This window comes from Vulpes lagopus, chromosome 4 (assembly GCF_018345385.1).
Source record: "Vulpes lagopus strain Blue_001 chromosome 4, ASM1834538v1, whole genome shotgun sequence".
Classification (NCBI taxonomy): domain Eukaryota; kingdom Metazoa; phylum Chordata; class Mammalia; order Carnivora; family Canidae; genus Vulpes; species Vulpes lagopus.
This window is the reverse complement of record NC_054827.1, coordinates 44,533,067-44,552,664: the sequence shown is the minus strand read 5'-3', so window position 1 is coordinate 44,552,664 and position 19,598 is coordinate 44,533,067. Positions and strand designations below refer to the sequence as shown.

Sequence of the window (19,598 nt, the reverse complement as noted above, 5' to 3'; positions counted from 1 at the left end):
AGTGTGTGTGCTCACGCGCATGCACACACACACACACACACACACTCTGCTGACTCTCACAACACACATGGGGCACACACTCACAGCACCTGAACACTTGTGTTCAAAAAGCACCTGCCCCAGGTGGCCGAAGGGGAGAGGACAGCTTCTCGGGGTTCCCCGGGGCTCCTCAGCATCCAGGGCTCTGGGGCCGCCCCCTCACACCCACACCCTGCAGGCCAGAGCCCAGGGAGGGACTGACAGCTGGAAACCCCCTAGGCAGGGGCCCCTCGGCCAGGCTATCTTCCAGAGAGGCTAATGATCAAGTTCGGCCCCTCCTCCACCCTGCCCTTCTGGTGCTCTACCAGCTTCCTCCTCCATCCTCCTGGTTCCTGGCTCCAGCTCCAGCCCAGCCCAGCCCAGCCAGCAATTCCTGCTGGCATACTCAGCCCCCAGCAGCCCTTAGAAGAGCAGGTGAGGCCGGGGGACAGCCCTTTCCCAGGACCCTGCCCCACTGGACTCCCCACCCAACCCGTCACAGGCCTCTAAAGCCCAGCCCAGAGCTTACTGGGGATGGAGGGAGGGAGAGAACCAACCACCAGTTGCCAATGGACTCCAAGAAGGTGGCAGGAGCAGAGGCCAGCCATGCCCCTGTTTGACACCAAGTCAATCTGGCCTTGACCTTCGCTTTCACCTCAACTTCTTCCTTCATTGTTGGGGGGGGTGCTCGGCTTGAACAGGCCAGCTGGAACTGTGTGACTGCTGGTGGAGAGGGGGGTACTTAGGGGCTGAAGGTACTTAGGGGTCGTCAGACCTATCTGTAGAGCACCTGCAGCAACAGGAGCCAGGACTGGGGTTCTGACCCGTCACCCACAGGCAGGGTTGGACTTTTGGTAGCACAGGCAGGCTGGCAGAAGAGGGTGGAGAGGCGAGGCCCGCGGGGCACTGCTGCGTCCAGATCTTGACACTGTGGGAGGATGGAGGGAGAAGCAGATCTAGGGTGAAGAAGGGGGTTCCAGCAGGTTTGACGGCTGCCACAGCACCAGCAGAGTCAGGCTGTCTTGACACAACACCTGGAGAAAGGACCGGGGATGCTGCTTTGTGACCATGGACCTCCACCAGCCCCAAAGGCCAAGGAAATCCTTGAAAACAATCTTCTAGTTTTTCCTCCCTGACACTCCCTTCCTCTCTCGCAGACAGAGGTCCGCAGGCATGGAGACAGTGGACAGTGGTGAGGTGGCCCCTGGGGCACCCCAGCCCATGCACATTAATGTGCACATCCACCAGGAGTCCGCTCTGGCCAAGCTCCTGACCAGTGGGTGCTCCCTGCTGCGGTCCCACTTCCCTGGGGCCACCTTCCAGACCTGGAGCAGGAGCCGGCTGCTCTTGGCCTCCTGGGTGAGTAGCAGCCCAGAGGATCTCCCAGCCTCCCCATATCAGGAAAAGAAGACCCTCTTTGTGCTGTGCACACCTTTGGCCAGACTCTCTGAACTGGATGCCCGGCAGTTTTGCTCCATTTCTGACTGTTGACTCCCTTACTGGCCTTTGCAATAAAAGCTTTGGGCTAGAAGGGTGTAGGGGAGCCATGGTCATTTAAAGCCGTCGCTGCCGGAGCCTTGAGCCACCCTGTCCCCTCCACCAGATCCCGCTTGGGCTGGCTTCCTCTCCTCCTTTCTCCCTCCTCACATTCTCTTTCAAGGGGTTCCACGTATTTATACCTTGGAGGGGCAGGACCTGAAAGCTGCCTGAGTCTTGGTGCCCAGGTTGCTCCTGGGCCCAGGAATCTGAGAATTCAGTTTCTTAGATTTTTCTTCCTCCTCCAGGTGGTACAGATCGTGCTGGGGGTGTCAAGTGGAGTTCTAGGAGGGTTCCTCTACATCTTCTACTGCTCCACCCTGTGTAGCTCAGGAGCTGCCATCTGGACAGGGGCTGTGGTGAGTGGGGCGGGAGGATGGTTGACAGGCCAAGAAGGGGCAGATTCACCTCCTGGCAGGGGTGACAGACTATCACCATCACCGTGGTACTGTAAAATGTCAGTTGTCAAAAAGCCCCAAGGTGGTGGAGGCTGATTCCCTGTTTCTAAAGATGAGAAAATAGCCAAAGGAAGTGGTGCTCTGTCAAAGTTGCCTGGCCCCTTTGGTGGTTTCCCACCAGTCTGGCTGCCTCCCCACCACATTCAGCAGCAAATATCAACCAAAGACCTAGGACCCAGCTCATTTCCAGACACTTGCACTGAGATGGGGAGACAGAACATGGTCATTTTCCATTATCTTCTGCTGGTCCTGCACGCAGTGGGAATCCAGTGGGTGCCACCAAATGACAGTGGTGAATGTCCACTGGTGGGTGTGTGCAGTCTGCAATAGGGGCTTGGGGGCAGCTCGTGGTAGTACTGAGGGCCCTTTGGCCTGCCCACATTCACAGAATATTTATTGAGAGAAGGGCCAAAAAATCATCCTCATCCACCCAATGGCAAAACACTCAGATTAGCTACAGCATCGCCAAACGGGATTGGAATCCATCTGTCCACCGGGATATACCACACTTCCTGTTCTGTCAGCCAAGGTGGTGGGACTGCCGGGCACCGCTGGGACAGCTGCCCCAACGAAAGGCCACCCACAGACCCATCCTGTGCTGAGAGCTTCTCCAACAGCCTAGGACTTCCACTCCCCCATCTGGAACTTCCACAAAGCACCATTGCTTTAAAAGGAAGATTTTGGAGAAGGGAAGAAGGGCTCTTTGATGTCACTAGAACAGAGGGTCTGTCCCCTGGGAAGTTTGACCCAGGCCTGACTACAGACAACAAAGCTTAGCTCAAACCTCAGATTCACCTGGAATGTTCCAAGGAAGGACCAGCCGATGACTGGTTCTGTCCGTTGGAGCTACAGAGGGAAAGAGAGGCAGCAGCTGGAGGGCTTGTGTCTCCTGTGCTAACTCTGCTCCTGCTTCCATCTCTCCCCAGGCTGCGCTGGCTGGAGCTGTCGCCTTCATTCACCAGAAACGGGGTGGCATCTGCTGGGTGAGTCTGGGGAAGGACACAGGAGGACACCGGGCCCAGAAGCTGCAGGCCACCCCAACCAGAGCCTGCCCGTCTCTCCCCAGCCGGGTCCTGAAGAGACTGAGTCTCCAAGGTCTCCCTCTGCCTCCTTGCCTCACCAGGCCTTGCTGAGGATCCTGCTCGCCCTGGCAGCTTTCTCCACAGCCACCGCTGCCATCGTCATCGGAGCCAGTAATTTCTATAGGCACCGCTTTTATTTTAGAGACTTCATCTGTGATGTCTCCTCGAAGGCCTGGTCCTGGGCCCCCCTGAGCCCTAGCACTCCAAGCCCAGAAGAAGCCACAAGGCTGCACCTGTGTCTCTCCTACCTGAGCATGCTGGAGGTAGGGGGGCCAGAGGAAGGGGTGCAGCGGGCGCTGGGCAAGGAGGGCTGTGTCACCTGTTCCCCACCCAGCTTGACTGTCACCACAGACGTGTCACTGAACAGACTAGAAACAGTCCCCGTAGTTGAGGGTGTTACAGACTAGTGGGAAACCCAAACACTGAAATAATCACAAATGAACCAGCGTTGCAAGTGTGCAAAATGCTGCAGAAGCTCGATCCCCTCCAGCCTTGGGGCTGCTGGGGCACCACACATCGTAACCTGAGCCCCTCACTGTTCGGGTGAGGATGGGGAGGGAGGCTGGATGAGAGGGGTTTCTGGCTACTCTCTGCTCACTAGACTCATTAACATCCCCCCCAAAACCAGGTAGGGCTCCTTCCTCAGCCTCTCTAGAAGCTACAGACATGAGGAAGGGGGAGAAAGACTCTGTGTTGGAAATGAGAGTGAGCACAGAGCACAGATGGCAACCATCACTCTGGTGCCCATGGCTTTGGTTCTCTGTTCCCAGGCCCTGTTCATAAGCTTTCAGGTCATGCTGTTGGGTATCTGGGTTCTGCTGCTCCTGGCATCTCTGGTTCCCCTGTGTCTGTTCTGCTGGAGTAGGTCCCGACATAAGGTGAGTCCCTAACGTGTGTGTCTGTGTGTTCAGGGGGCAGGGGTGTCCAGAGGAGCAGAGATGGGTGGGGCATGGCTTGGGGCAGGAAAGGATCCTTACAGTGAGTCCTGCGCCTGTCTTTCTACCCTAACGGGGGCTTGGCCCAAAGAACGCCTATCCCTGACCGGGTGGCCCCCAGGAAGCCATGAAAGTCTATATCCACGGTGGGATGCTGGGGCTCTTGGCATCGAGTACCATGAGGCTAATGCTGGCTCTGGGTGGCTCCAGAACAAAGCTGCTCTAGAGGAAAAAATGTACGTCTCCTCTCCCCATGTTATGTTGCCCCTCTGCCTCCCTTAGAAAATAGACCAGAAGAAACTGCTGGAAGCAAATGGAATCTAGCCTTGCTTCTCCTGAGTGCTCATGCCTGGACTCTTTCTGGACTGCCTCTGGCTCCTGGGAGAAGGATCAGGCTGGGGAAAAGAGACTCTACGCTAGCTCCAGTTACCTTCCTCCACTGCCACAGCCACAGCCATGGCCACAGTCCCCTCCACCAATCATCACACCACTCTTGCCCATTTCTGGCTCACCTTTACCATTCCGCCTTGCCTCATGGCCCCTCATGAGCAATGATGACAATAAACTGTCTTGTTTCTCCCAGCTTCTTGCTTAGTTATTCCAGGGAATTCCTCTTGGCTAAATGAGGCAGAGGAAATGAGCCCAAGCAAACCTCTGATGCTCCTCCCTCTCCCAACCTCCTCTCTAGGTCTGGAGTCACTGGCAAAATGTAGGAAACCAGAAGTGACAGTGCCACACTGGGGTTTGTAACCAAGGGTTGGGGTGGGATCAGAGAGGGTGTCATTACCCTTCAGCCCAAAAGATAAGGAAAAGGAACACTGTGTTTCAGCCGGTGACTAAGAAAGCTGATGGAAATGATGCTTGATTTGAGCTGTCACCTTCCCAGAGAAATGCCGGCACCCTGAGATGACCTTTCAGAGAGGGATCCCAGGGAATGAACACCCAAACTACCCCACTCTGATCTCTTGCTAGCATTCCTTATTGACCAAACCTGACATCTTAGAACATGAGAGCTTAGATGTGACCAATATAAGAGTCTCCTTGAGGGCACAGAGAAGGCTAGAGGAAGGCAGAAAGACTATCTGGAGAGGCCAATGAAAGCTGTCTGCAAGAATGACTTGTGTTTGTGTGAAGAAATAACGTTTGAAAAACCCCCAAATTTGGTGAAAGCCATAATCCTCAAGATCCAGGAAGTGCAAAGAACCCTACACAGAACAAACTCAAAGAAGTACAAGCATGGACATATGAGGATCTAACTGCTAAAAACTAAAGACAAAGAAAAAAAATCTTGAGAACAACCAAACAAAATGGCCTGTTACCTCTAGAGAAGAATGATCCAAATTTCTGTGGTTTCTCATCAGAAACAGTGATAGCCAGAAGTGGCACAATATTTTTTGTAATTGTTAAGCACAGGCACAATGTGGTACAAAACAGTGTGACTGAACAAGGTGTAGCATGAGGGGGCTTTGAGGGCGGTGGTACCGTTCTTTATCTTGATCATGGTGTTGGTTACATGATTCCATCCATGTATTAAAATTCACAGAACTGTTCGCAGAACAAACTAACTAAAAAGTGAGTTTTACTTTAATAATAAAGAGAGGGCAGCTCGGATGGCTCAGCGGTTTAGCGCCACCTTCGGTCCAGAGCGTGATCCTGGAGACCCAGGATCGAGTCCCACGTGGGCTCCCTGCATGGAGCCTGCTTCTCCCTCTGCCTATGTCTCTGCCTCTCTCTCTCTCTCTCTCTCTCTGTGTGACTATCATAAATAAATTAAAAAATAATAATAAAAAAACTTTAAAATTATTTTTTAAAATAATGATAAGGAGATAAATCTGGGATTACTTGCCTATCTCAATCTCAAAATCTCAGAGTCATTTCCAGATATATATCTTCATTTTCCCCATCAGAACACAAACCTCAAGATGGTGATCTTAGGTTCAAATAAACAAATTGCTTTTGAGGGGCTTTTTTGTTTGTGTTTTTGTTTTGTTTTATTTTTTAACAAAAAGCAGGGATGGTGTGACACCGGATTTCCTGCAGAAGAGAAAACCAAAGACCAGGGGCTCTGTGAGGCTTCTGGGAAGGAGGGAGGGGAGGGGAGGAGAGGTAGGGGACGGGAGGGGGGGAGCTGGGGCGGGGCTTGTAAAGGGGCCAGGTTTTCTCCAAGACTCAGATCCGCCAGATGCAATAAACAAAGGAGGTTGCCAGATTCTGACAGTAAAACACCACTTCCGAGCAGAAGGGCGAGCTGAGCCGCATTCGTTTATCTGAATGAAGAATGGAAAGAATTTACATCCAATCTAGCCATAAAAGGACACGTTTAGTAACACTATGGAAGAGAAATCCACACCATCTTTAGCTTGGGGAAGAAGATAATTCACCAGGGTCTTTATTTTAACTTCGCAAATATTTCTTATGACAGTATGTTTTTTAAACTTGATGATTGAGTTCAAAAACAAAATTAAAACAAGATTCCATGTAAATTCAAATCTCCAATTCCAATTTCATAACTAAATTCCGCACCCACCCACCCCAACCCCTGTAGATGTGATTAACAGTCGCCACCTCGTGGATACTAAAAGTTTTTTTTCAGGAGAAACTAGAAGAGAAAACAGTAACTTTTTGGTAACAATTCTTCAAAAATGATTAATGCATTACTGAACAAATATCTCCTAGTATCTCCATGTGGCAGGCACTGTGCTGGAAACGAAACTGTGAACGGGTTGGACAGTTCCCTGCCTCACCTAACCCAGGTGACAGTGAGGAGTCAGAGCCAATAAATCATGACATTTCCCCCTCCTCCATCAGGCCCGCCCTGAAGCCACCCGCTCTGCTTGAGCCAACTGGTCAGAATCTTATCAGTATATTGAAGCATGTCTTCTCATTAAGAAGACCTTCCACACTCACAAGAATGGTGAGGAAGCAACCTTTGGGAAAGCTCTCCTTGGAAAATTGGGATCCATGGTTGAAGGGCCCCAGCAGTGGCCTCTCCCTCCCCCATCCAGCCAAATCTTCAGTAGTAAAGGAATCTGCGCACCCCACAGTGGAATCAGGGTGACCCAGGCCCCAAAGCAGAATGGTCTGAGAACATAGCTCCAAGCTCCCACAATCTAGTCACCATTGCTCCAAAAGATAAGATGGATTTCTTAAACAGGACACACCAAAAAAAAGGATTAGCCATCAAGGAAAAGACTGACAAATCCAACTACACTAAAATTAGAAACTCCTGACCTTCCAAAAATAGAATGAAGAAAACAAAAAGATAAGCAGTGTTAACAGGATAAAATACTTCTTGATATGTACAATGAACAAAGGGCCAGTATCAAGAGTGTGTTAAGTTGAACCACATGCAACTGCCATATTTTGTAGGTCAAAAATGATTAAACACCAACGATTTCTTATGGTTCAACCTAATGTAAAGAATTCTTACTGGGGCAGCCCGGGTGGCTCAGCAGTCTAGTGCTGCCTTCGGCCCAGGGTGTGATCCTGGGGACCCAGGATCGAGTCCCACGTTGGGCTCCCTGCATGGAGCCTGCTTCTCCCTCTGCCTGTGTCTCTGCCTCTGTGTGTGTGTGTCTCATGAATAAATAAACAAAATCTTTTTTAAAAAAAAAGAATTCTTATGAATCAAAAGGCAGACAACTCAATTTTAAAAATAGGCGAAGATTCGAGCAGAGACACTACAGAAGAGGAAATCCAAACAGCCAGTAGTAAGCTTACAAAGTGTGCTGAATTCCATCAACATTCGGGGAAAGGTAAATTAAAGCCACAATAAAATAACATAAGCTAATGAGTTGTATTTAGCAAAAATGTGAAAGTCTGAAATACCGGGCATTGGTGAGGATATGGAGCAGTAGACAGTCTCTTATGCTGCAGGATGGAGATACATATTGTCACAAACTCCCAAAGTAGAAAACTAGATAGGAATGAACAAACAACAACTATATGAAACTGAGCAAAATATTTATGCAAGATACCCAAAAAATGTCTTCAGTAAATATGCAAGATACCAAAAAAAAAAAAAAAAATCCCCTTACCCGACTGAGCCACTCAGGTGCCCCCAAAGATCTTTCAACAAGTTTTTTTTATTTAAAGATCCTATTTATTTATTCATGAGAGACACAAAAAGAAAGGCAAATCTTAACAGGAATACATATTTCATTGAAGTGGTATAGTGACCTGAGTAGGAATTTATAGATTATAACTGACTTGAAAATCAGAAATTAAAAAAAAAAGGAAAAAAAAAGAAAATCAGAAATTACGTGACCCAACTCTAAGAAGGAACTCTAAATGACCATCTCCTTTAAGATATAAAATTTCCATTTTGGACTCTGAATAGGGCTCAGGGTGCCCCATTACTGTGACAGACATGGATGCAGACACATCTCAATCAGGAAACCTGGTTGTTAAGAAGTCTTAGCAATCTGGAAACACACTCTCCAAAATTGACAACCACAATCTAAAAGATGAATTCATATGCCGGGTAGCACTTTCACGGAAAAAAAATAAAATAAAACCAACCTCAGGGATGCCCCTACTTCCCAAAACGTTTGAAACCAGAAATTGCAGGAAATGCAGGGAAAGACGCTGAGCCTAGACCTAAGAAACGAATGAAGCGAAGAAAAGCCGCCGGAACTAAGAACGGCCGCGGACAAGATTGCTGAATTCCTAAAGGGCCGCGTGGTCCGGATAAGGTGAGAGGAATTTAGAAGCGCGGGGCTGTCCCCAGGGGCATGCAAGCCTGCACCTGCCGCGCAGGGGAATCAGCCCCTGGCACGGGGCCTGCCCTCGGTGGGCACGCAGGCAACCGGGCAACCCGAGCTGAGCGCGTCCGAAAGCGGACCCCAGGGCTTTCCCAACTCCGCGGGGTCGCGCTACCCCGACACCAGGTGGCGCTGTTCGCAAACACGGCGTGGCTGGAAGGCGGGGCCTGGGGTGGGCGTGGCCTATTCCTCGTAGCCAATGGAAAACCTGCCTGCCGCTCACGCTCCGACAGCCAATGAGCAGGGAGCTGCGGTCTGGCGGACGGAGAAGACACGCCCCGACGCGCGGTGGGCTTTTCTGCGGACCCTGGGAGCGAGGGAGCGGCTACCCAGGTGGAGGCCGGTGCCCAGCTCTGTGGCCTGGCAGGGCGCCACCCCCCAGGCCCCAGCCCCAGCCGCGTCCCCCGGGCCCCATTCCCCGCCGCCCGGCCTGACCCGCGGCGCCCTGCTGGACGGAACCTCCCAGGGCTGCCCCGGGAGCACCCCCGTTCCTGGAGGGCCTGGGGTCCGGCGGGAGAAGGCACAGACCCCGCTGCACCGCCCAGGGGTGTCTGCAGTGACGCAGACCCCGTCTCCACGGCCCTGCTCCCATCTGCGGCTACAGCCCTTTCTCAGAGAGGCGACCTCCCCTCGCTCAGAAGCCCCCATCGACCCTTCTAGGCTGTGCGTTCTTTGTAGGGCCTCACCTGCCCAACCTGAACCTAAACCCTGAAGGCAGGACGGGCTCAGGCCTGTTTGCCTCTCCCCAGGGGCCTTAGCAGAGGATACCCCAGGGAACAAGGCTCTTTAAACATTACTCAGCGCGGCCTGACTCCTAGGACAGGCTGCTTCCCTTTGCCTGATGAGAATAAGAATGAGGCTTTCCTGTCACTCCATTACCTGGGAAAGAACACTGGGGGTGGGGGTGACTGGGTGACGGGCACTGAGGGGGGCACTTGATGGGATGAGGACTGGGTGTTATTCTATATGTTGGCAAATAGAACACCAATAAAAAATAAATTAAAAACATAATAAATAAGATTGTTGTAAAAAATTTTTTAAATAAAATTATGTTGTATGTTAAAAAAAAAAAAAAAACTGCCTGGCAGGTGCTACAGAACTACTTTGGGACTCCAAGGACTTCAGATTGGTCTTGTCCAGGATCCCGAGCATGATGTTCTCTGCCTGGAGGCACATGGATTGAATCCGCCTGAGGCACATAGGTTGAATTTGGATGCTCAGAATGGAAAATGTGGAAGCCAATTAGGTTCTGCCCTAGAGACTTGGTTTAGGGAGACTTGGTTCTCCCTAACAGAGCACGTGGCCAGCCCTGAAGACAAAAATAAAAGTGAGGTACTTTTACCCTGAGTTTGCAGTAGAAGATGGACTCACTCATGACCACGGAGAGCAACAGAGAAACCAGCCCCAGGGTTCTTGTGGTTTCAGAAGAGAACCGTGGCTTGCCTTTGGAAGGCCACCACGGAAAAAGCTGGGACTGTCCAGGAGAGCCTGGATATCAAGTGTCTGTGTCTCAGGGCCCCGGTGACTGCCAGGCCGGGAACAGGAATGGCTCCAGACTTCCTTACTTGCCACAATGGCATTTCTAGTTGAAAAGGGTGACACCAGAAAAGGAAAGGAAGTGTGGCGTTCCTATGGATGTGAGCATTTTCCTTCCTCCGGCCCCAGACTCGGGGACCCAGAACCAGTCCATGGACAGGAAACCATGGACTGAGTGTGCTGCCCGTTCTTCTGGCTCCTCCAGAGGCATTTGCCGCCCTCGCCACCCTGCCCTGTGCCATGGCCAGCTGGCTGGCCTTCATGGACTGCTTTCCTGGGCTCCCTTGTGCCATGGGTTCAGCCCAAGGTGGCCCTGGCAGGTAAATGAGATCACCTTTGAAAACAGTCCCTTCTTTAAACCCTTTTCATTCCACTTGTGAGAATGCCATCTGTTCCCTAACAGGACCCTCATTGGCGTGCTGAATTTTCTTTTACTGGAGCTGACCTCGTTCGCTATACAAATATAATAGCTCCAATATGCCAGGTCTGAGCTACGAAAGATGGAGGTTACCGTCAATCAACATTGGGATGATGACAACTGCAGGTTAGTGCCGAGCAGGGGCAAGGCCTGGGAGGAAATGGTCAAGGGGGCACCACGGAGCCAAAGCAGTGAGGCAAAGATGGGGGGACGGGCTGGACCAGTTCCAAGCAGAGGCAGCATGCAGAGCCCTGCAAGGGAGCTGCAGGCAGCTGGGCATTGCCAAGGAGCGACGGGAGTCCCAGGTACCACTACAGTCACCGCAGACACAGGTCACAGGAGCCCACCTGTGGGGGCCCCTATGGAGATGACACGACAGCGGACGGTCAGATCTCCATCGTGGAAAAGTCATTCTGGTGGAGACTGACGACAGATCGGAGGCAAGATTGGGAGCGGGGAGGCCAGAAGGGGTCTTCAGCAGGAATGGGGGTGAGCTGTAATGACCAGATCAGGTGAGAGATGAAGCAGCTGCTCTGGAAGGGGACTCGCTGGTGCAGGAGGCAGGGGGCAGGGCTGCCAGAGAAAGAAGTCTCAGTCTGGGAGGACCCTCGAATGCCAGGCCAGGGCAGCCCAGGTGGCTCAGCGGTTTAGTGCCGCATTCAGCTCAGGGCGTGATCCTGGAGTCCCAGGATTGAGTCCCACGTCGGTCTCCCTGCATGGAGCCTGCTTCTCCCTCTGCCTGTGTCTCTGCCTCTGTGTGTGTGTGTGTGTGTGTTTCTCTCATGAATAAATAAATTTAAAATCTTAAAAAAAAAAAAAAAAAGAATGCCAGGCCAGACATTTAGGTGGACGGCACTGGCATTCTCATGATAAAGGAGGCAGGACACTCATGTGGACGATATGTTCTGCTTGGAGTTTGTTGAGTTGGAGGTGCCAGTGGGATAAGCAAATGAAAATGCCCACAAGGAAACAGGATATAGGTCTGAAGCTCCGAATAGTCTAGACCACAGTGAGGCACTTCAGAATCATTTTTAAAGACATTGGAGAGGGGCACCTGGGCGGTTCAGTGTGTTCAGCATCTGACTGTTGATTTTGACTCGGGTCTTGATCTCAGGGTTGTGAATTCAAGCTCCGCGTTGGGCTCCACTTCAGACACAAAACCTACTTTAAAAAGAAAAAGAAGAAAAAAAGACTTTGGAGAAATGGCAGAGGAAAGCTTCCTGCTTCCGTGCTGTTTATTGAAAAGCAGATCAGTGAACAATAACTACAATGCGGAACGTTTCTCCTACACAGGCTGCATGCCAAGCACTCTACCAAGTACTTTATGGCGAGTACCTTTCCCTTACTTGTGGTAATCCTCCCAGCAACCCCAGGAGGCTCTGACTAAGGTTATTCCCATTTTATAAATGGGAAACTAACCTCAGAAAAGCCAAGTGACTTGCACAAGGCCACACAGCTAGGAACTGCCATAACTGATGGTTGAATCTGGAGAGTCTGGCTCCTGATCCTGATCTGGCTTTTTTTTTTTTTTTCATCATTTTACTGAATGATGAAAACACCTCCATTATTCCATCTATCCCAAGGTTTTTTGTTTGTTTGTTTGTTTCTTCTTGTTGTTTACCTCCAAGAACAGGTAGGCTATAAAGACAAGGCTAGAATTAACTGCCCTCTTTCTGCAGACTGTGGATCCTCAAATCTGGATCCGTCCTCGCTTTGCCACCCCCACTGATGCTGAGGCAAGCACAGGGAAAAGGAGCCTTCTGAGTAGGGCTGACTAATCTCCTACCTCCACTTGGATGATTGGCATTTCAAGTAAACAGATGCTCAGAAACTCCAGTCAGGGTTTCTCACTGACTTGTGCAGTGAGAGGTAAAAAGACAAACCCACTTATGCTACTTACTCCCTGTTGACATCAGTCCATTGGCTTCTCGTTGCCTCCAGGATGAAGTCCATGTCCTGTCCACATCTGGCCCCCATCTACCTCTCCAGCTGCACCCACCACTCCCCCGCAAAGCAAACAACCCAGCTGTGCAGAACTGTTCCCCGTTCCCGAACATTCCAGCAAGGGTCAAAGGCCTTTTCCCCTAGTCTTTTGCTGTGAAAACTGTCAAACGTACAGAACATTGGAGGGGAATTTACAGTGCAAACTCATATATCAGCCACTTCAACTCGACAATTAATGTTTTACGAGATCTGCCTTATCACATGCCTAGCCATCCCTTTTTCCATTTTTTTTATGCATTTCAAGGTAAGTTGTAGACATCTATACATGTCCCCTAAATACTTCAGCACATATCTTAGTAAGTAGAGTTCCATATTTGTTTTTGGTTCCTTTTTTCCCCCCTTTGAGGTAGAATTAACATACAACAGGCAGCCCAGGTGGCTCAGCGGTTTATCGCCACCTTCAGCCCAGGGCGTGATTCTGGAGTCTTGAGATCGAGTCCCACATTGGGCTCCCTGCATGGAACCTGCTTCTCCCTCTGCCTGTGTCTCTGCCTCTGTGTGTGTGTGTGTGTGTGTGTGTGTGTGTGTGTGTCTCATGAATAAATAAATTAAATATTTTTTAAAAAACATATGACAGGGATCCCTGGGTGGCGCGGCGGTTTGGCGCCTGCCTTTGGCCCAGGGCGCGATCCTGGGGACCCGGGATCGAATCCCACATCGGGCTCCCGGTGCATGGAGCCTGCTTCTCCCTCCGCCTGTGTCTCTGCCTCTCTCTCTCTCTCTCTGTGACTATCATAAATAAATAAAAAATTAAAAAAAAAAAAAACATATGACAAAATGTACAAATCAGAGGTGTATGTATTGGTTTTCTTGTTGCTGGAGCACATCCTCACATACTTAGTGTCTTACAACAAAACAAATTTATGCTCCGATAGAGAATTCTGGGGGCTGGAAGTCCAAAATCAGACTAGACTGAAGTCAAGGTGTGAATAGTCCGATTCTTCTGTCGAATGTGAGCGGACAATCTACTTCCTTGCCATCATCATCTTCTAGAGCATTCCTTGGCTCGTGACCCCTTCCTCCAATAGTTCCAACCTCTTGCTCTCAGAGTCCCAGCTCCTCTGACTTCCCACCTCCCTTTTCTGAGGACTCCATGGTTACACTTGGATGATCCAAGATACCCCCCACCCCCATCTCAGTGTCCTTAATTGAATCTATCTCTGCTGTCCTTTTGCTCCATAAAGTTCACCGGTTCTGAGGAGTAGGATGTGGTCATCTTAGAGAGCCATCTTTCAGCCTTGCATATGCACCCTTTAGTGAGTTTTTCCAAACACTTACACCTGTGTAAGCCAAGCCCCTCTCAAGACATGGAACAGTCTCATCATTCCCATCAGAAAGTTCTCTCGTACTCCCTCGTAGCTGGTCCCCTCTCCCATTCCCGCTGCCCAGAGGCAACCACTGTTTAGACTTTTTTGCCCCTTTAAGGACCTCCTATGACTGGAATTGTATGCTATTTTGTCTTTTGTATCTGGCTCCTTTCACATGAACAATGTTATGGAGATTTACCCACTTCGCAGGCATCAGTACCAGTCTGTTCCTTTTTATAACTGAGCAATTATCTATCATATAAGTCAACTACAATTGGTTTATCCATTCACTTGTTGATGGACTTCGAGCTGTTTCCACTTTTTTTGTCTGCCTGTACTTTTGGACTGGCTGCTGACAGTGCTTGTTCAGCTCGTAGCAACCGCCTGCCCCTGCATCAGCTCCTCTCTCGTGCAATCAGCCCCACGTTCATTGGCCTCTCAAAGACTGTCCTCTTTCGAGGCCCAGTACAAAAGGCTAGGGTACCCCCTCGGGAGCCCTTGGTAAACCCCTGACCACCCCTGGATGAGTGGACTATCCCTCCTCTGTATCCTGGGCACACTTTGGTATCTGCATCTAACCATGTGTGACCCTTCCTTGTCTACTGGTGTGTCCCCCCTCACTTAGGACCACACCCCCAAGAGCAGGAACCGGGGCTTTCATATCTGGAATGATGCCTTAGGGTCTGCAGGATGGCCTGTAGTCAGTGTTTTCCCCGGCCAGTGACTTTCCAGAGGCTGACTTCCAGGCTGTGGCTGCCTTCTTTAGAAAGCAAAACCCTATAAAGAACACAGACACAGGGAGGGACTGTCAAGGACAGAGCAGGTTGGATCATCTCTCATGAGACCTGGGGGCACCGTGGAGCTTGCGCCCCTGTCACAGGAAGAGACTCTGAGCATCTTGTGCCCTTGTCAGTGACAGCCCGAAGGCAGACCCAGGAAAAAGCAGAGTCATGGCCCATTTCCTGGGCACAGAAAAATCCAGTGATTAGAGAAACTCAGGGAGATATTCTTGGCATGGGGAACTCATAAAGGGATTAGCCAATCTGATAACCAAGAGGCACCACATAGCCAAGACCTTGCTTCTTTGGGCAAGTATCAGAACCCTGTGGCAGAGGAGCCTTTTCTATCAGGAGTGCTCGCAAATCCCCAAAGCCAAGGAGGCCTATGGAAAACACTGGCTTATCAGCCCCTACACTTCTAGAAAAGCCTTGAATTGTGTCCAAAGCAAAGGCAGGCTGCTAACAGACATGAATGCCCACACTGGGCAGACCATTCAGCCTGTGCACCTGGAAGTCAGCGCCATTCTTCAGGGGGATGCACTGGAGCTCCAGCCCCTGGCAGGACTGAGGATGTTTCTCACATGCAGGACCACCAGAGTTCCTTCTGGGGCACCATTAGACCCCTACCTTTGAAGGCCCCATCCATGGCCTGAACTACCTGGTCCAGAATGGAGACCAGGATCTTGAAAAGGAGGCTTCCCATGTGTGGACTCCGGATTTATCTGGGAATTCCAATGGCTTAAAATCAGAGATGAAGGGGATCCCTGGGTGGCTCAGTGGTTTGGCGCCTGCCTTTGGCCCAGGGCTTGATCCTGGAGTCCGGGGATCGAGTCCCGCATCGGGCTCCAGGCATGGAGCCTGCTTCTCCCTCTGCCTGTGTCTCTGCCTCTCTCTCTCTCTCTCTCTGTCTATCATAAATAAATAAATAAATTTAAAAACAAAAATCAGAGATGAAGCACCTGTTTCGGTGAAGAAAGGTATAATCCTTACCCAAAAGAGCTAATTTTTCAGACTCAGGCCCTGCCTTCTAGGGAAAGTATAATGCCATTGAGATAGCAAAAGATATACTAGAATATATATTTCAAGAGTTTTTTAAGCATGCATAAGCAATGGCATGAGCATGCTTAGTAGCACGGTGGGTCTTTTTGCTCACATTCACCCTAACATAGACACAAAGCTTCTTCCCAGAAGCAAACTTAGAAGGGCTACTCATGCTGTTGAAGTGCACTCAAGACAGGACTCTTGTATAAGATGATGCCCATTTGCTCCTCATATGGCTTGACACCACTTTGTCATAAGGAAGAAATGCCCTTCAGGGATGACTGCCGGCTCCAGAGATAGAGACCCAAGTGAAAATCTAGCTGTGCTGCGGGATGATGCCTATTTGTGGGATCATCTCTAGGATTAAGTAAGGCCAATGCACATAGAGCCCCTGGCACAGCGGTGCCTGGGCCTCCATGAATTATGGGCATGCAGGTGGCTATTCCCTCTCAGTAGGACACAGAGTTTCCCACACTTTGTGGAAGGGACCCCCCCCCCTAACTATGGGGAAGAGCTGACCAGTGGCCTCTGCCCATCCCCTAAGTGTCACCTCCCTTTGGGTTCCCTGCTTGCAAGCCCCACCTTCCTTCATTAAGAACACATGAACCTTTACCTCGCTTCCCCTTCACACAGCTCACTCAGGGAAACTTGTAAAACAAAACTGCGCCAGATCCTAGTGGGAAACAAACCAAAAAGAGGGCAAGAACAGAGCCTAGTGTACGGAGTGTGGGCACTGATGCTGCAGAACCAGAGCCCAGGGAGCCCGCTCTCCTGTTCTCTCGGAGCCCAGTGCCTCCCCAGCCCTAAGATGGCCACAGCAGTCTGGCTGTCCATCTGAACTGCTTGCCTGGACCTCATCCATCCCCGGCCTGCTGTGAAAATTCACAATAATATATCATCTTTTCACCTTTAGCAAAAAAAAAGCAAATATTAACAATGGCAGTAGTAATAATAATAAAAGAAGAAGTCTCTAAGCTGGAGAGGAAGTACCTGGGCACAAGTTTGGTAGCTGAGGAGCCTGACACGCAGTCCTGCCTTTCACAGTGCTGGTCGCAGACTGGAGTGTGTGGCCCCCATTAACCCCAGAGCCTCCTGCCCAGCCACTGCTGTCTGCTGTGTGGTGGGCTCAGAGCAGCATCTGCGACCTCACTCCTTCAGTCCCCTGTCCCCTCTAGACTCACGTACCCTAACTCTGCAAGTGGGCGTTTGCCAGCCTGGCACCCCGTATTTCAGCAAATGGGGAGTCACGTAGGGGAAATAGTGCAAAAAGAGCAAAGGAGTAAAAGTCATGAACTGGAGCCAGCAAAGGTCAAGCTCAGAAGCAGGCACCTGAGACTTTGGCCTCATTACCTGTTACCGCTGCCACCCATCTGCCTGGAGCCTCTCTTCCCACCCCCTGACCTGGATCCTTCTGCAATTCAGCCTCACCCCTTAATCTTATCAATCCAGTTCATCTATCTTCATTCCTGCTCTGCACTAGCCTGGCTGCCCTCCACCCTGTCTCCCTGCCCTACCCCTCTTGGGCCTTCTTCCAGGTCTAAACCTTGACCTTGTAAAGCCAGGATCAGCTACATAAATTGCACAGCCCAGTATCAAATGAAAATGTGGGGCCCTGTTCAAAAGGTAAGAATTTCAAAACAGTGATAGTAGAGTGTAAGTTAAGTGCAGGACCCCACCCTGAGTGCGGGACCCTGAAGGACCACACAGGTCATATGTCCTTGAAGCCAGAGCTGACTGGCACCACTCTCAGGTGTCCTCGCCCTAAGGGGAGAGGACACCTGATATCATATAATACTCCTCCCCTCAGGGGACCTAGGTGGCTCAGTGGTTGAACATCTGGCTTTAGCTCAGTTCATGATCCCAGGGTCCTGGGATCAAGTCCCACATCAGGCTCGCCACAGGGAGTCTGCTTTTGCCTCTCTTTGTGTATCTCTCTTGAATAAATAAATAAAATCTTAAAAAAAAAAAGACCCCTCCCCCTGTTGACTACCCCATTCCCCATCTATGTGGTCATCTTCATAGTAACCTGGATGTGGGACTGCATCAAACTAGAAAAGCCTCTGGAAACCATCAACAAAATGAAAAGGCAATATAAGGAATGAGAGAAATTATTTGCAAATCATACATCTGATAAGGGGTTAATATCCAGAATACAGAGAGAACTTACACAACTTAAGAACAACAACAAGAGCAATAAATCATATTTTAAAGTGAGCAGAGAACTTGAATGGAAATTTTTCTAAAGAAGCGCTCAACATCAGGGAATGCAAATCGAAACCACAATGAGATGTCACCTTATACCTGTTAGAGTGGCTGTCATCAAGAGGACAGAGACAAGTGTTGAGGAGGGACCTTCGTGGGCTGTTGGTGGGGATGGAAGTTGGTGCAGCCATTATGGAAAACAGTGTGGAGGGTCCTCACAAAATTAAAACTACAACTACCATATGATCCAGCAAACCCACTTCTGAGTATACACCCAAAGGAAGTGAGATCAGGATCTTGAAGGTATATCAGCACTCTTTTTTTTTTTTTACCATTATTCAAAATAGCCAAGATGTGGACACAATCCTAAATATCCATAACCAAAAGGATAGATAAAGAAAATGTGGTGTGTGTACATGAGTATTTTTATATTCCAATGTGTGTGTGTATGTGTATGTGTACGTGTGTGTGTGTACAATGGAATATTTTTCAGTCACAAGAAAGAAGGAACTCCTACGACTTGTGACAACATGGTTGGACCTTAAGGGCATTATGTTCAGTGAAATAAACAAAACAGAGAAAGACAGATACTGTATGATCTCACTTGTTTGGAATCTAAAAAATCCAAACTTGGGCACTTGGGTGGCTCAGTCAGTTAAGCATCTGCCTTCAGCTCAGGTCACCATCTCAGGGTCCTGGGATTGAGCCCTATATAGGGCTCCCTGCTCAGCTGGAAGTCTGCTTCTCCCCCTCTCTGTGCTCTCGATGTCTCTCTCAAATAGATAGTCTTTTTTAAAAAATAAAAAATAAAAATAAAAAATTCAAACTCAAAGGGAGGGGTCTTTTTTTTTAAGATTTTTTTTATTTATTCAAACAGAAAGTAGAACGGAGGTTGTCAGAGGTGGGGAGAATAGGGAGATGCTGGTCAGAGGTAAAAATCACCAGTTAAAAGACCAATAAGTTCTGGAGATCTAATGCACAGCACTGCAATTACAGATGACAATACTGTGCTTCATACCAAAAAGTTGCTAAGAGAGGAGATCTTAAATGTTCTCATCACAAAAAAAGAAATGATAGTGACATGATGAGATGTGGGTGCTAGCGAAGGCTCCAGTGGTCATAGGATTGTAATATTAAACTGTACATAATCAACACATTGTGCATCTTAAACTTACACAGTGTTCTTTTTTTTTTTTTCTTCAGAGAGAGAGTGTGAGAGAGAGAAAGAGGGAGATATCATGAGCAGAGGGGAAGGGTAGAGGGAGAAGTAGGCTCCCTTCTCAGGGGACGTGGTACTCGATCTCAGGACCCTGGGATCATGACCTGAGCTGAAGGCAGATGCTCAACTGCCTGAGGGGCCAGGGGCCTTTTACCCAGTGTTCTATGTTAATTAGATCTCAATAAAGCTGGGAAAAAACAACAACCTGATTGAAACTTCACCACACAGCAAGTGTTTTCTGAGACTGCCAACAGCAATCAATCAAAACTCTTCTGATCTCTGGGTTTCTAACGTCTCTTG

The 19,598-nt window shown here is 49.6% G+C and overlaps 1 protein-coding gene across 1 annotated transcript; it reads left to right on the top strand.

The window, feature by feature from the left end:
• The first annotated feature begins 324 nt into the window (after positions 1–324).
• On the top strand, positions 325–4,611 carry TMEM176A (transmembrane protein 176A). Its single transcript, XM_041751146.1, has 7 exons — positions 325–453; positions 1,176–1,377; positions 1,803–1,913; positions 2,939–2,995; positions 3,136–3,357; positions 3,865–3,972; positions 4,312–4,611. Exons 2-7 carry the CDS (start codon positions 1,192–1,194, stop codon positions 4,351–4,353), a joined length of 726 nt encoding a protein of 241 aa, XP_041607080.1. The 5' UTR covers positions 325–453; positions 1,176–1,191; the 3' UTR covers positions 4,354–4,611.
• Positions 4,612–19,598: the final 14,987 nt, after the last annotated feature.